This window comes from Catharus ustulatus, chromosome 1 (genome assembly GCF_009819885.2).
Source record: "Catharus ustulatus isolate bCatUst1 chromosome 1, bCatUst1.pri.v2, whole genome shotgun sequence".
Classification (NCBI taxonomy): Eukaryota; Metazoa; Chordata; class Aves; order Passeriformes; family Turdidae; genus Catharus; species Catharus ustulatus.
This window is the reverse complement of record NC_046221.1, coordinates 164919492-164934363: the sequence shown is the minus strand read 5'-3', so window position 1 is coordinate 164934363 and position 14872 is coordinate 164919492. Positions and strand designations below refer to the sequence as shown.

The following is a 14872-nucleotide window of genomic DNA, read 5'->3' as shown; positions in this document are numbered from 1 at the left end:
CCATCCCAGTGCCACCAGTGGCACCAGTGCCACCCGTGCCACCCCAGCACCCCAATCCTCATCCCTCATGCCCCCCCTGCTCCCCCAGGAGTTTGGGTTCGCCCCCATAATTTGGGGTTCACCCCCCTGTCCCCACCGGTTTTGGGGTTCACCCCCTGTTTTGGGGTCCCCTCGTGTTTTGGGGTCCCCCTCCCATAATTTGGGGTACTGTCCCCCCGTTAATTTGGGGTTCACCCCGATAATTTGGGGTCACCCCCATGTTTTGGGGTTCACCCCGATAATTTGGGGTCCCCCCCATGTTTTGGGGTTCCCCCTGTCCCCAGGTACCGCTAGGAGTTCAGGTTCACCCCGATAATTTGGGGTCCCCCTGATAATTTTGGGGTTCCTCCCCCAGGTACCATCAGGAGGTCGGGTTCACCCTGATAATTTGGGGTTCACCCCCATGTTTTGGGGTCCCCCCGGTGATTTTGGGGTTCCCCCGATAATTTGGGGTCCCCCCCATGTTTTGGGGTCCCCCCCCATGTTTTGGGTTCCCCCCGTTAATTTGGGGTCCCTGTCCCCAGGTACCGTCAGGAGTTCGGGTTCACCCCGATAATTTGGGGTTACCCCCATGTTTTGGGGTCCCCCCGATAATTTGGGTTCACCCCGGTAATTTGGGGTCCCCCCGTTAATTTGGGTTCCCCCCCATGTTTTGGAGTTCCCCAGGTACCGCCAGGACTTTGGGTTCACCCCAATAATTTGGGGTCCTTCCGATAATTTGGGGTTCACCCCGTTAATTTGGGGTCCCCCCCATGTTTTGGGGTTCCCCAGGTACCGGCAGGAGTTCGGGTTCACCCCGATGTTTTGGGGTCCCCCCGTTAATTTGGGGTCCCCCCGTTAATTTGGGGTTCCCCCTGTTCAGGTACCGTCAGGAGTTCGGGTTCACCCCGATAATTTGGGTTCACCCCGGTAATTTGGGGTTCACCCCCATGTTTTGGGGTTCCCCAGGTATCGTCAGGAGTTCGGGTTCACCCCGGTAGTTTGGGTTCACCCCGGTAATTTGGGGTTCACCCCCATGTTTTGGGGTTCCCCTGATAATTTGGGGTCCCCCCCATAATTTTGGGGTCCCCCTGTCCAGGTACCGTCAGGAGTTCGGGTTCTCCCCCGTGTTTTGAGGTCCCCCTGTTAATTTGGGGTCCCCCCGGTAATTTTGGGGTTCCCCAGGTACCGGCAGGAGTTCGGGTTCTCCCCCATGTTTTGGGGTTCACCCCGTTAATTTGGGGTCCCCCTGTCCCCAGGTACCGTCAGGAGTTCGGGTTCACCCCGATAATTTGGGGTCCCCCCGTTAATTTGGGGTCCCCCCGATAATTTGGGGTCCCCCCCATGTTTTGGGGTCCCCCTGTTCAGGTACCGTCAGGAGTTCGGGTTCGCGCTGCCGGGCCGCGCCGTGCTCGTGGACGATCTGCGGGTCCGGGGCACCGGCAGCACCGAGCCCGTGGCCCCCGAGCCGCTGGGGCCGCGCGGGGCCGCGCCCAGAGTGGAGACGGTGAACTGGGGGCACTGGGAATGGGAATGGGGGGGACTGGGAGGGACTGGGATGGATTGGGAATGGGAATGGGGGACTGGGAATGGGACTGGGGGAACTGGGGGAACTGGGAATGGGACTGGGAATGGGACTGGGGGGACTGGGAGGGACTGGGGGGACTGGGGGGACTGGGACAGACTGGGAATGGGAATGGGGGGGACTGGGGGAACTGGGAATGGGATTGGGACTGGGAATGGGAATGGGAATGGGAATGGGATGGACTGGGGGGACTGGGAATGGGAATGGGGGGGAATGGGAATGGGAATGGGAATGGGAATGGGAATGGGACTGGGGGGAACTGGGAATGGGACTGGGAATGGGACTGGGAATGGGACTGGGGGGACTGGGACGGACTGGGAATGGGACTGGGGGAACTGGGAGGGACTGGGATGGATTGGGAATGGGAATGGGAATGGGGGAACTGGGAATGGGAATGGGGGAACTGGGAGGGGCTGGGGGGACTGGGAGGGACTGGGAATGGGAATGGGGGGGACTGGGAATGGGGGAACTGGGAATGGGAATGGGGGAACTGGGAGGGACTGGGGGGACTGGGAATGGGAATGGGAGGGACTGGGACTGGGACTGGGGGAACTGGGACGGACTGGGAATGGGAATGGGAGTGGGAATGGGGGAACTGGGAATGGGAATGGGGGAACTGGGAGGGACTGGGGGGACTGGGACGGACTGGGACTGGGAATGGGGGAACTGGGGGAACTGGGAATGGGATTAGGGGAACTGGGAATTGGACTGGGGGAACTGGGAATGGGAATGGGGGAACTGGGAGGGACTGGGGGGACTGGGAATGGGAATGGGAGGGACTGGGACTGGGACTGGGGGAACTGGGACGTACTGGGAATGGGAATGGGAGTGGGAATGGGGGAACTGGGAATGGGAATGGGGGAACTGGGAGGGACTGGGGGGACTGGGACGGACTGGGACTGGGAATGGGGGAACTGGGGGAACTGGGAATGGGATTAGGGGAACTGGGAATTGGACTGGGGGAACTGGGAATGGGAATGGGGGAACTGGGAGGGACTGGGGGGACTGGGACGGACTGGGACTGGGAATGGGGGAACTGGGGGAACTGGGAATGGGATTAGGGGAACTGGGAATTGGACTGGGGGGGACTGGGAATGGGGGGAACTGGGAGGGGCTGGGAATGGGAATGGGACTGGGATGGACTGGGGGGAACTGGGGAGACTGGGAATGGGAATGGGACTGGGGTAACTGGGAGGGACTGGGAATGGGACTGGGAATGGACTGGGAATGGGAATGGGATGGACTGGGGGAACTGGGAATGGGACTGGGAATGGGATTGGGAATGGGACTGGGACAGACTGGGAATGGGGGAGCTGGGGGGACTGGGGGAACTGGGAGGGATTGGGGAGACTGGGGGAACTGGGAATGGGACTGGAGGGACTGGGATGGACTGGGAGGACTGGGACGGACTGGGTGAACTGGGGGGACTGGGGGGAACTGGGAATGGGACTGGAGGGACTGGGATGGACTGGGGGGACTGGGATGGACTGGGGGGACTGGGATGGACTGGGGGGGCCCAGGGGTGTCCCAGAGCTAACGGAAGTGACCGGAACTGACCTGGGGGTGACCAGAAGTGACCAAAGCGTTACCTGGAAATTACCAGAAATGACCCGGGGTGACAAGAGGGTGGCAGGAAATTACCGGAAGTGATCAGGAAGTGACCCGGAAGTGACCAGGAAGTGACCTCAGGTGACCCGGAAATATCCAGGAAGTGACAGGAAATGACTCAAAGTTGACCCGGAAGTGACGGAAAGTGACCCAAGGGTAAACCCGGAAGTGACCAGAGGGTGACCAGAGGGTGACCAAAGCATGAGGTGAAAGTGACTGGAAGTGACCAAAAGTGACCTGAAAGTGACCTGGGGTGACCCGGAAGTGACCCAAAAGTGACAACAGAATGAGTTGAAAGTGACCGGAAGTGACCAGATGGTGACCTGAGAGTTGCTGGAAGTGACCGGAAGTGACCGGAGGGTGACCGGAAATGACCGGGAGGGAACAGGAAGTAACCCGGAAGTAAACAGGAAGTCACCCGGAAGTGACTGGACATGACCCAGGGTGACGTGCAAGTGACCGGAAGTGAACGGAAGTGACCCGGAAGTGACCCTGATAGTGAGCAGAGAATGAGCAAGAAATGATTGGGAGTGACCACAAGGTGACCTGGAAGTAACCCTAGGGTTACCCGGAAGTAACATGAAGATACCGGAAGTAATGCAAAGGTGACCCGGAAGTGACCAAAAGTGACTCGGGTGTTACCCGGAAGTGACCCGGAAGTGACCAGAGGATGACCTGAAAGTGATCAGTAGTGACCCAAAGTGACCATAAGTGTCCTGGGGATGACCCGGAAGTGACAGGAAGTTACCCAGTGTGACCCGGAATTGACTGGAAAGGACCAGAGGGTGACCTGAAAGTGACCGGAAGTGACCAGGGTGACCCGGAAGTGACCAGATGGTGACCTGCAAGTGACCCGGAAGTGACTAAAAGTGACCCGGAGATGACCCGGAAGTTACCAGAGGGTGACCTGAAGCTGACCTGGGGTAACCTGGAAGTGACCGGAAGTGACACGTGGTTTTCTGAAAGTGACCGGAAATGACCACAAATGATCCGAGGGTGACCCAGAAGTGTCTGGAAGTGACCAGGGGGTGACCCGGAAGTGATTAGAAGTGACCACAGGTGACCTGAAAGTTACCGGAAGTGACCAGAAGATACCGGAAGTGACTCGAGGGTGACCCGGAAGTGACCAGAAGTGATGAGAGGGTGACCTACAAGTGAGCGGAAGTGACCCGGGGTGACCCGGAAGTAACTGGAAGTTACCGGAAGTGACCGGAAGTTACCAGTGGGTGACCTGGAAGTGACCAAAAACAACTGGAAAGGACCCGGGGGTGACCCGGAAGTGACCGGAAATTACCAGAAATGACTCGAGGGTGACCGGAAGTGACCAGAAATAACAGGAAGTGGCTTGAGGGTGACCGGAAGTGACCGGAAATGACCGGAAGTGACTCGAGGGTGACCGGAAGTGACCGGAAGTGCCCCAGAGGTGACCCCAGGTGCCCCCCGCAGGTGACCCAGTGCTATTTCGAGGGGGGGTACCAGGACACCCCCGTGTACCTGCTGGAGGACCTGGGCAGTGACCACGTCCTGCCCGGCCCGGCCATCATCATCGACACCAACAGGTGGGGACGGGGGGTGGGGGGGTTTGGGGCACCCCAAAAACTCCGTGAAGAGCCCAGGGAACCCCCGGGACCCCCGGGAGGTTTTGGGGGTCCCCAAGGGGCTGGTGAGGACCCCAGGGAGGTTTTGGGAACCCCAAAAATCCAATGAAGAGCCCAGGGAGCCCCTGGGACCCCCAAGATATGGTGGGAGGAGTTTGGGGTGACCCCCATGGAGATTTTGGGGACCCCAAGGAGCTTTTGGGGACCCCAAGGGATTGGATGGACCCCAAGGAAGTTTTGGGGCACCCCAAAAATCCAATGAAGAGCCCAGGGAGCCCCGGGACACCTGGGATGTGGTGGGAGGAGTTTGGGGTGACCCCATGGAGATTTTGGGGACCCCAAGGAGGTTTTGGGGACCTCAAGGGGCTGGATGGACCTCAAGGAGGTTTTGGGGTACCCCAAAAATCCAATGAAGAGCCCAGGGAGCCCCTGGGACCCCCAGGATGTGGTGGGAGGAATTTGGGGGAGCCCCATGGAGATTTTGGGGACCCCACTGAGATTTTGGGTGTCCCCAGCACCATCGTGGTGGAGCCGGGCTGCGTGGCCACCATGACCCCGCTCGGGGACATCAACATCGCCGTGGGGGAGGGGCCGGCCCAGACCCTGGGGACAGAGCTGGACCCAGTCCAGTTGTCCATCTTCTCACACCGCTTCATGAGCATCGCAGGTGGGGCTTGGGGGGGTCCTGGGGGCTCCTGGGGGGGTTCCTGAGGGGTCCTGAGGGTCCCGTGGGGTCTCCTGGGGGGACCTGGGGCTGTTTGTGGGGGTCCTGGAGGGGTTTGGGTCAGTCCAGGGGGGGTTCTGGGGGGTTCTGAGAGGTTTGGGGGGTCCTGGGGGGATCCCGGGGTTGTCCCAGGGGTGGTCCCAGGGGACTCTGGGGTGGTCTCAGTGGTCTCTGGGTGGTCCTGGGGTGGTCCTGGAGTCGTCATGGGGGTCTCTGGGGTGGTCTCGGGATGGTCCTGGGGGTCTCTGGGGTGGTCCCAGGGGTCCCAGGGTGGTCCCAGGAGTTTCTGGGTGGTCCCAGGGTGGTCCCAGGGGTCTCTGGGGTGGTCCCAGGGTGGTCCTGGGGGTCTCTGGGGTGGTCCCAGGGTGGTCCCAGGGGTCTCTGGGGTGGTCTCAGTGGTCTCTGGGTGGTCCTGGGGTGGTCCTGGAGTGGTCGTGGGGGTCTCTGGGGTGGTCCCAGTGGTCTCTGGGTGCCCTCGGGGGTCCCAGGGTGTTCCCAGGCCGCCCCCCGAGCCCCCTGCCCGTGTTGGGGTCCCGCAGAGCAGATGGGTTGGGGGTCCCGGGGTGGTCCCAGGGGTCTCTGGGTGCCCCCAGGGGTCTCTGGGTGGTCCCAGGGCGGTGCCAGGCCGCCCCCCGAGCCCCGTCCCCGTTTCTGGGGTCCCGCAGAGCAGATGGGTTGGAGAACCCGGGGTGGTCCCAGGGGTTCCTGGGTGGTCCCAGGAGTCTCTGGATGACCCTGGAGGTCTCTGGGGTGGTCTCTGGGGTGGTCCCAGGGTGATCCTGGTGGTCTCTGAGTGCCCCCAGGGGTCTCTGGGTGGTCCCAGGGTGTTCCCAGGCCACCCCTCGAGCCCCCTCCCCATTTTGGGGTCCCCCAGAGCAGATGCACTGGAGATCCCAGGGTGGTCCTGGTGGTCTCTGGGTGCCCCCGGGCGTCTCTGGGTGGTCCCAGGGCGTTCCCAGGCCGCCCTCCGAGCCCCCTCCCCGTTCTGGGGTCCCACAGAGCAGATGGGTTGGGGGTCCTAGAGGGATCTCGGGGTGGTCCCGGGGTGGTCCTGGTGGTCTCTGGGGTGGTCCCAGGGGTCTCTGGGTGCCCCCGGGGGTTTCAGGGTGGTCCCAGAGTGGTCCCGGGGATCTCTGGGTGGTCCCAGGGTGGTCCCAGGGTGTTCCCAGGCCGCCCTCCGAGCCCCCTCCCCATTTTGGGGTCCCGCAGAGCAGATGGGTTGGAGATCCCGGGGTGGTCCTGGTGGTCCCAGGGTGGTCCCAGGGGTCTCTGGTTGGTCCTGGTGGTCTCTGGGTGCCCCCGGGGGTCTCTGGGTGGTCCCAGGGTGGTCCCAGGGCGGTGCCAGGCCGCCCCCCGAGCCCCCTGCCCGTTCTGGGGTCCCGCAGAGCAGATGGGGCGCACCCTGCAGCGCACGGCCATCTCCACCAACATCAAGGAGCGCCTCGACTTCTCGTGCGCCCTGTTCGGGCCCGACGGGGGGCTCGTGTCCAACGCCCCCCACATCCCCGTGCACCTGGGGGCCATGCAGGAGGCCGTGCAGTTCCAGGTCAGGGCAAATCAGGGGAATTTGGGGGGGTCCTGGGGGGATTTGGGGGGTCCCAGGGCCATGCAGGAGGCCGTGCAGTTCCAGGTCAGGGGAAATTGGGGGGATTTGGGGGGGTCCTGGGGGGATCTGGGGGGGATTTGGAGGGTCCCAGGGGTTCCTGAAGGGATTTTGAGGAGTCTCAAGAAGATTTGGGGGGTCCCAGGAGGATTTGGGGGGGTCCCAGGGCCATGCAGGAGCCATGCAGTTCCAGGTCAGGGGGAATGGGGGGGATTTGGGGGGGTCCTGAGGGGATCTGGGGGGGATTTGGAGGGTCCCAGGGTGTCCTGAAGGGATTTTGAGGGGTTTCAAGGGGATTTGGGGGGGTCTGGGGGGGATTTGGGGGGTCCCAGGGCCATGCAGGAGCCGTGCAGTTCCAGGTCAGGGGAAACTGGGGAGTCCCGGGGGTCCCAGAGGGATTTGGGGGGTCCCGGGAGGATTTGGGGGGTCCCAGGACCATGCAGGAGTCGTGCAGTTCCAGGTCAGGGGAAATTGGGGGAATTTGGGGGGTCCCAGGTGGATCTGGGGGGGATTTGGGGGGTCCCAGGGTGTCCTGAAGGGATTTTGAGGGGTTTCAAGGGGATTTGGGGGGTCCCAGGTGGATCTGGGGGGGATTGAGGGGGTCCCAGGAGGATTTGGGAGGGTCCTGGAAGGTTTTGGGGGAGATTTGAGGGGTCTCAGGGGGTCCCAGGTGGATTTGGGGGGGGTTGGAGGGGTTTTGGAGGGGTCCCAGGGAGTATTTGGGGGGTCCCAGGGGGATTTGGGGGGATTTGAGGGGGGATTTTGGGGGTCCCAGAGGGGTTTGGGGGGTCCCAGGGGGTCTCAGGGAGTTTTGGAGGGGGTCCCAAGTGAAATTTGGGGGGGGTCCTGGGGGCATTTTTGGGGGGGGGGGGTTTGGCAGTCCTGCTTGGATTTTGGGGATTTGGGGGGATTTGGGGGTTCCCGTTTGTATTTTGGATGATTTTGGGGATATTTTGGGGTGATTTTTGGGGATTTTGGGGGTTCCTGGTTGGATTTTGAGGGATTTTGGGGTGATTTTGGGATCCCCGTTTGTATTTTGGGGTGATTTTGGAGGCTCCTGGTTGGATTTTGAGGGATTTTGGGGTGATTTTGGAGTCCCCATTTGTATTTTGGGTGATTTTGGGGTGATTTTGTGGATATTTTGGGGATTTTGGGGTAATTTTGGGGTAATTCTGGGTGATTTTGGGGATATTTTGGGGTGCCCTGTTTGTATTTTGGGATATTTTGGGTAATTTGGAGTAATTTTGGGGTGATTTTTTGGGATATTTTGGGGTCCCTGTTGATATTTGGAGATATTTTGGGGATATTTTGGGGATTATTTGGGATATTTTGGGGAGTCCCTGTTGATATTTTGAGGATATTTTAGGGATATTTTGGGGATTATTTTGATATTTTGGGGTCCCTGTTGATATTTTGGGGATATTTTGCGATATTTTGGGGTGCTCTGTTGGTATTTTGGATGATTGTGGGGTGTTTTTGGGAATATTTTGGGATATTTTGGGGAGTCCTTGTTGATATTTTGGGGATATTTGGGATATTTTGGGGATTATTTGGGATATTTTGGGGAGTCCCTGTCGATATTTTGGGGTGAATTTGGGATATTTTGAGGTGCCCCATTGATGTTTCGGGGTCTCTGCCCCCCCCCCCCCCAGATCCGGGAGCTGGGCCCGGAGCTGCGCGAGGGCGACGTCATCCTGAGCAACCACCCGCGGGCGGGGGGGAGCCACCTGCCCGACCTGACCGTCATCACACCTGTGAGTGCACCTGGGGGGACATGGGACACACCTGGGGGATCTGAGATACACCTGAGATACACCTGGGCACACCTGAGCACACCTGGGCACACCTGGGCACACCTGGGATACACCTGGGTACACCTGGGGGGGTTTGGGGACAGTCACCTGCCCGACCTGACCGTCATCACACCTGTGAGTGCACCTGGGGGGACATGGGGACACCTGAGATACACCTGAGATACACCTGGGCACACCTGGGGGGGTTTGGGGACAGTCACCTGCCCGACCTGACCGTCATCACACCTGTGAGTGCACCTGGGGGGACATGGGGACACCTGGGATACACCTGGGCACACCTGGGCACACCTGGGTACACCCAGGACACTTGGAACACCCCTGTCTGCCCCAGGTGACCCCGTGTCCCTCCAGGTGTTCTGTCCCTGTCTCACCTATCCCAGGTGTTCTGTCCCTGACTCTCACCTGTCCCTTACCTGTCCCTTACCTGTCCCAGGTGTTCTGGCCGGGCCAACCCCGCCCTGTGTTCTGTCTGTGACTCTCACCTGTCTCACCTGTCCCTTACTTGTCCCTTACCTGTCCCTTACCTGTCCCAGGTGTTCTGTCCCTGACTCACCTGTCTCACCTGTGCAGGTGTTCTGGCTGGGCCAGCCGCACCCCATGTTCTGTCTCTGTCTCACCTGTCCCAGGTGTTCTGTACCTGCCTCACCTGTCTCACCTGCCCCAGGTGTTCTGGCTGGACCAGCCCCACCCCGTGTTCTGTCTGTGACTCTCACCTGTCTCGCCTGTCCCTTACCTGTCCCTCACCTGTCCCTTACCTGTCCCAGGTGTTCTGTCTGTGACTCTCACCTGTCTCACCTGTCCCTCACCTGTCCCTCACCTGTCCCTTACCTGTCCCTCACCTGTCCCAGGTGTTCTGGCCGGGCCAGCCCCGCCCCGTGTTCTGTCTGTGACTCTCACCTGTCTCACCTGTCTCACCTGTCTTATCTCACCTGTCCCTTACTTGTCCCTTACCTGCCCAGGTGTTCTGTCCCTGTCTCACCTGTCCCTTACCTGCCCAGGTGTTCTGTCCCTGTCTCACCTGTCCTGTCTCACCTGTCGCAGGTGTTCTGTCCTGTCTCACCTGTCCCTGTCTCACCTGTCCCTTACCTGTCCCTCACCTGTCCCAGGTGTTCTGTCCCTGTCTCACCTGTCCCTTACCTGCCCAGGTGTTCTGTCCCTGTCTCACCTGTCCCTTACCTGCCCAGGTGTTCTGGCCGGGCCAGCCCCGCCCCGTGTTCTGTCTGTGACTCTCACCTGTCCCTTACCTGTCCCTCACCTGTCCCTTACCTGTCGCAGGTGTTCTGGCCGGGCCAGCCCCGCCCCGTGTTCTTCGTGGCCAGCCGGGGTCACCACGCCGATGTCGGGGGCAGCACCCCCGGCTCGATGCCCCCGCACTCGCAGAGCCTGCGCCAGGAGGGCGCCGTGTTCGTGTCCTTCAAACTGGTGACACGGGGACAGTTCCAGGAGCAGGGTACGGGCATGGGGACACTGGGGACACTGGGGACATTGGGGACACTGGGGACATGGGGACATTGGGGACATGGGGCCGTGTTCGTGTCCTTCAAACTGATGACACGGGGACAGTTCCAGGAGCAGGGTACAGGCATGGGGACACTGGGGACATCACTGGGGACATGGGGACATTGAGGGGATTGGGGACACTGGGGACACTGGGCCGTGTTCGCGTCCTTCAAACTGGTGACAGCTGGGGACTTCCAGGAGCAGGGTACGGGCATGGGGACATGGGGACACTGGGGACATTGGGGACACTGGGGACACTGGGGACACTGGGGACATGGGGACATGGGGACACGGGGCCGTGTTCGTGTCCTTCAGACTGGTGACACGGGGACAGTTCCAGGAGCAGGGTAGGGACAGTGGGGACATGGGGACAGGGCTGGGGACATTGGGGACACTGGGGATATTGGGGACGTGGTGCGGACAGTAGAGATGTGGCAGGGACATGAAGGTGGCCGTGGGGGGTGTCCCTGTCCCTTTCCCTGTCCCTGTCCTCTCACTGTCCCTGTCCCCTCACTGTCATTGTCCCTTCACTGTCCCCAGCTGTCACCAAGGCGCTGCTGGCCCCGGGCTCTGTCCCTGTCCCCTCACTGTCCCTGTCCCCTCATGGTCCCTGTCACTGTCCCCAGCTGTCACCGAGGCGCTGCTGGCCCCGGGCGCTGTCCCCTGAGTGTCCCCTCACTGTCCCTGTCCCTGTCGCTGTCCCCAGCTGTCACCGAGGCGCTGCTGGCCCCGGGCTCTGTCCCCTCACTGTCACTGTCCCTGTCGCTGTCCCCAGCTGTCACCGAGGCGCTGCTGGCCCCGGGCGCTGTCCCCTCACTGTCCCTGTCCCCTCACTGTCCCCAGCTGTCACCGAGGCGCTGCTGGCCCCGGGCGCTGTCCCCTCACTGTCCCTGTCCCTGTCGCTGTCCCCAGCTGTCACCGAGGCGCTGCTGGCCCCGGGCGCTGTCCCCGGCTGCTCGGGCACGCGGAACCTGCGGGACAACCTGGCGGACCTGAGGGCGCAGGTGGCGGCGAACCAGAAAGGGATCGGGCTGGTGCGGGAGCTGATCGGGCACTGCGGGCTGGAGGCGGTGCAGGCGTACATGGGATATGTGCAGGTGAGATAATCCTAAATAATCCTAAATAATCCTAAATAATCCTAAATAATCCTGAAATATCCTAAACCAGCCCCAAAGCCCAGAGCTGATCGGGCACTGCGGGCTGGAGGCCGTGCAGGCTTATATGGGATACGTGCAGGTGAGATAATCCTAAAATATCCCAAATTAACCCCAAAAATATCCTAAAATATCCTAAATTAACCCCAAAGCCCAGAGCTGATCGGGCACTGCGGGCTGGAGGCCGTGCAGGCCTACATGGGATACGTGCAGGTGAGATAATCCTAAATAATCCTAAATAATCCTAAAATATCCTAAATTAACCCCAAAGCCCAGAGCTGATCGGGCACTGCGGGCTGGAGGCCGTGCAGGCCTACATGGGATATGTGCAGGTGAGATAATCCTAAATAATCCTAAATAATCCTAAAATATCATAAAATATCATAAAAACGACCCCAAAGCCCAGAGCTGATCGTGCAGGCGTACATGGGATATGTGCAGGTGAGATAATCCTAAAATATCCTAAAATATCCTAAAATATCCTAAAATATCTTAAAAACGGTCCCAAAGCCCAGAGCTGATCGGGTTGGAGGTGGTGCAGGTTTATATGGGATATGTGCAGGTGAGACCCCAAAATAACATCCCAAAAACATCCCAAAATAACCCAAAAAATATCCTAAAATATCCTAAAATATCCTAAAAACGGCCCCAAAGCCCAGAGCTGATCGGGCTGGAGGCCGTGCAGGCCTACATGGGATATGTGCAGGTGAGATAATCCTAAATAATCCTAAATAATCCTAAAATATCCTGAAATATCCTGAAATATCCTAAATAATCCTAAACCGGTCCCAAAGCCCAGAGCTGATCGGGCACTGCGGGCTGGAGGCCGTGCAGGCTTATATGGGATATGTGCAGGTGAGACCCCAAAATAACCCCCAAAATCTCCCAAAATAACTCCCAAAATCCCCCAAAATAACTCCCAAAATCTCCCAAAATAACCCCAAAAATATCCCAAAATAACCCCAAAAATATCCCAAAATAACCCCAAGAATCTCCCAAAATAACCCCAAAAACATCCCCAAAACCGCCCCAAAAATATCCCCAAACCAGCCCCAAAACCCAGAGCCCATTAGGGACACGCTGTGATTTTGGGGTTTGGGTTTGGTGTCCCTGTGATGATTTTGGGGTCCCCTGTCCCCAGGACAATGCCGAGGTGGCAGTGTGTGACACACTGTGATTTGGGGTGTCCCTGTGACCCCTCTGTGATGATTTGGGGTGTCCCTGTCCCCAGGACAATGCCGAGGTGTCAGTCTGTGACATGCTGTGATTTGGGGTGTCCCTGTGTCCCCTGTCCCCAGGACAACGCCGAGGTGGCAGTCAGGGACACGCTGTGATTTTGGGGTGTCCCTGTGATGATTTTGGGGTTTTGGGGTGTCCCCTTTAGGACAATGCCGAGGTGGCCGTATGGGACTCGCTGTGATTTGGGGTGTCCCTGTGACCCCTGTATAATTTTGGGGTTTTGGGGTGCCCCTGTCCCCAGGACAATGCCGAGGTGGCCGTTAGGGACACGCTGTGATTTTGGGGTGTCCCTGTGTCCCTGTCGCCAGGACAATGCCGAGGTGGCAGTCAGGGACACGCTGTGATTTTGGGGTGTCCCCTGACCCCTGTATATAATTTTGGGTTTTTTGGGGTGTCCCTGTCCCCTTTAGGACAATGCCGAGGTGTCAGTGTGTGACACGCTGTGATTTGGGGTGTCCCTGTGACCCCTCTGTGATGATTTTGGGGTGTCCCCTTTAGGACAATGCCGAGGTGGCAGTCCGTGACACGCTGTGATTTGGGGTGTCCCTGTGATGATTTGGGGTGTCCCTGTCCCCAGGATAATGCTGAAGTCGCCGTTAGGGACACGCTGTGATTTGGGGTGTCCCTGTGATGATTTTGGGGTCCCAATATAATTTTGGGGTGTCCCTGTCCCCTTTAGGACAATGCCGAGGTGGCAGTTAGGGACACACTGGGATTTTGGGGTGTCCCTGTGATGATTTTGGGGTTTTTGGGGTGTCCCTGTCCCCAGGACAATGCCGAGGTGTCAGTCTGTGACACGCTGTGATTTGGGGTGTCCCTGTGACCCCTGTATATAATTTTGGGGTGTCCCTGTGTCCCCTGTCCCCAGGACAACGCCGAGGTGGCAGTCAGGGACACGCTGTGATTTTGGGGTGTCCCTGTGATGATTTTGGGGTGTCCCTGTGATGATTTGGGGTTTTTGGGGTGTCCCTGTCCCCAGGACAATGCTGAGGTGGCAGTCAGGGACACGCTCCGGGCCGTGGCCGCGCGCTGGGGGTCGCTGCTCCAGGCCGAGGACTCGATGGACGACGGGACCCCGATCCGGCTGCGCGTGGAGCTGGACCCCAAAGAGGTGGGGGGACCCCAAATTGGGGGGGGAATCCCAAAAAGGGGGGACCCCAAATTGGGGGGGGACCCTAAACTGGGGACGGGAATCCCAAATGCAGGGACCCCAAATTGGGTGGAGGACCCCAAATTGAGGGGGGGACCCCAAACTGGGGGGAGATCTCAAATGAGGGGGACCCCTAAATTGAGGGGGGGACCCCAAATTGGAGGGGGGATTCCCAAATGGGGGGGGGATCCCAAATGGGGGGAGACTCTGAATTGGGGGAGGGGGATCCCTAATTGGAAGGGGAGACCCCAAATGAGGGGAGGGACCCCCAAATTGGGGAGGCTGACCCTAAATTGAGGGAGGACCCCAAACGGGGGGTGAATCCAAAATGTGGGGGGGGATCCCAAAGAGGGAGGGGAGCCCCAAATTGGGGGGGGGATCCTAAACTGGGGGGGAACCCCTAAATTGGGGGGACCCTCAATGAGGGGAACCCTAAATTGAGGAGGGGGAACCCTAAATTGCGGGGGGATCCCAAATGGGGAGGCGGGACCCCAGAGAGATGAGGGGACCCCAAATTGAGGGGGTGAATCCCAAACTGGGGGGGGTAGGACCCTAAATTGGGGGAGACCCCAAATTGGGGAGGGGAATCCCAAATTGTGGGGAGATCCCAAATGGGAGGAGGGAATCGCAAACTGGGGGGGGGGAGACCCCAAAGACATGGGGGGATCCCATATTTGGGGGGGAATCCAAATTTGGGAAGGATCCCAAATTGGGGAGGGGGACCCTAAATTGGGAGGAAACCTAAATGGGGGGGGGATCCCAAAAAGGTGAGGGGACCCCAAATTTTTTGGGGACCCCAAATTGGGGGAGGGAATCCCAAATACGGGGGGGGGGGCTCAAAGAGGTGGGGGGACCCCAAATTGGGGGGGGGGGGGGAAT

General features: G+C 59.5%; 3 protein-coding genes across 3 annotated transcripts in view; 2 read left to right on the top strand and 1 right to left on the bottom strand.

The window, feature by feature from the left end:
- Positions 1-14872, bottom strand: part of LOC116999522 (NAD(P)(+)--arginine ADP-ribosyltransferase 2-like) — a 703496-nt gene that overhangs the window by 498927 nt on the left and 189697 nt on the right. The window lies entirely within an intron of this gene.
- LOC116994645 (erythroblast NAD(P)(+)--arginine ADP-ribosyltransferase-like) overlaps positions 1-14872 on the top strand; it is a 284339-nt gene that overhangs the window by 190563 nt on the left and 78904 nt on the right. The window lies entirely within an intron of this gene.
- LOC116999217 (5-oxoprolinase-like) overlaps positions 1-14872 on the top strand; it is a 41873-nt gene that overhangs the window by 22424 nt on the left and 4577 nt on the right. Inside the window, exons 13-21 of the mRNA XM_033065603.1 lie at positions 1387-1525; positions 4658-4770; positions 5325-5476; positions 6919-7079; positions 8789-8890; positions 10226-10400; positions 11363-11547; positions 13342-13367; positions 13849-13954. Of these exons, the coding sequence (XP_032921494.1) occupies positions 1387-1525; positions 4658-4770; positions 5325-5476; positions 6919-7079; positions 8789-8890; positions 10226-10400; positions 11363-11547; positions 13342-13367; positions 13849-13954 (1159 nt within the window). The remainder of the gene's footprint in view (positions 1-1386; positions 1526-4657; positions 4771-5324; positions 5477-6918; positions 7080-8788; positions 8891-10225; positions 10401-11362; positions 11548-13341; positions 13368-13848; positions 13955-14872) is intronic.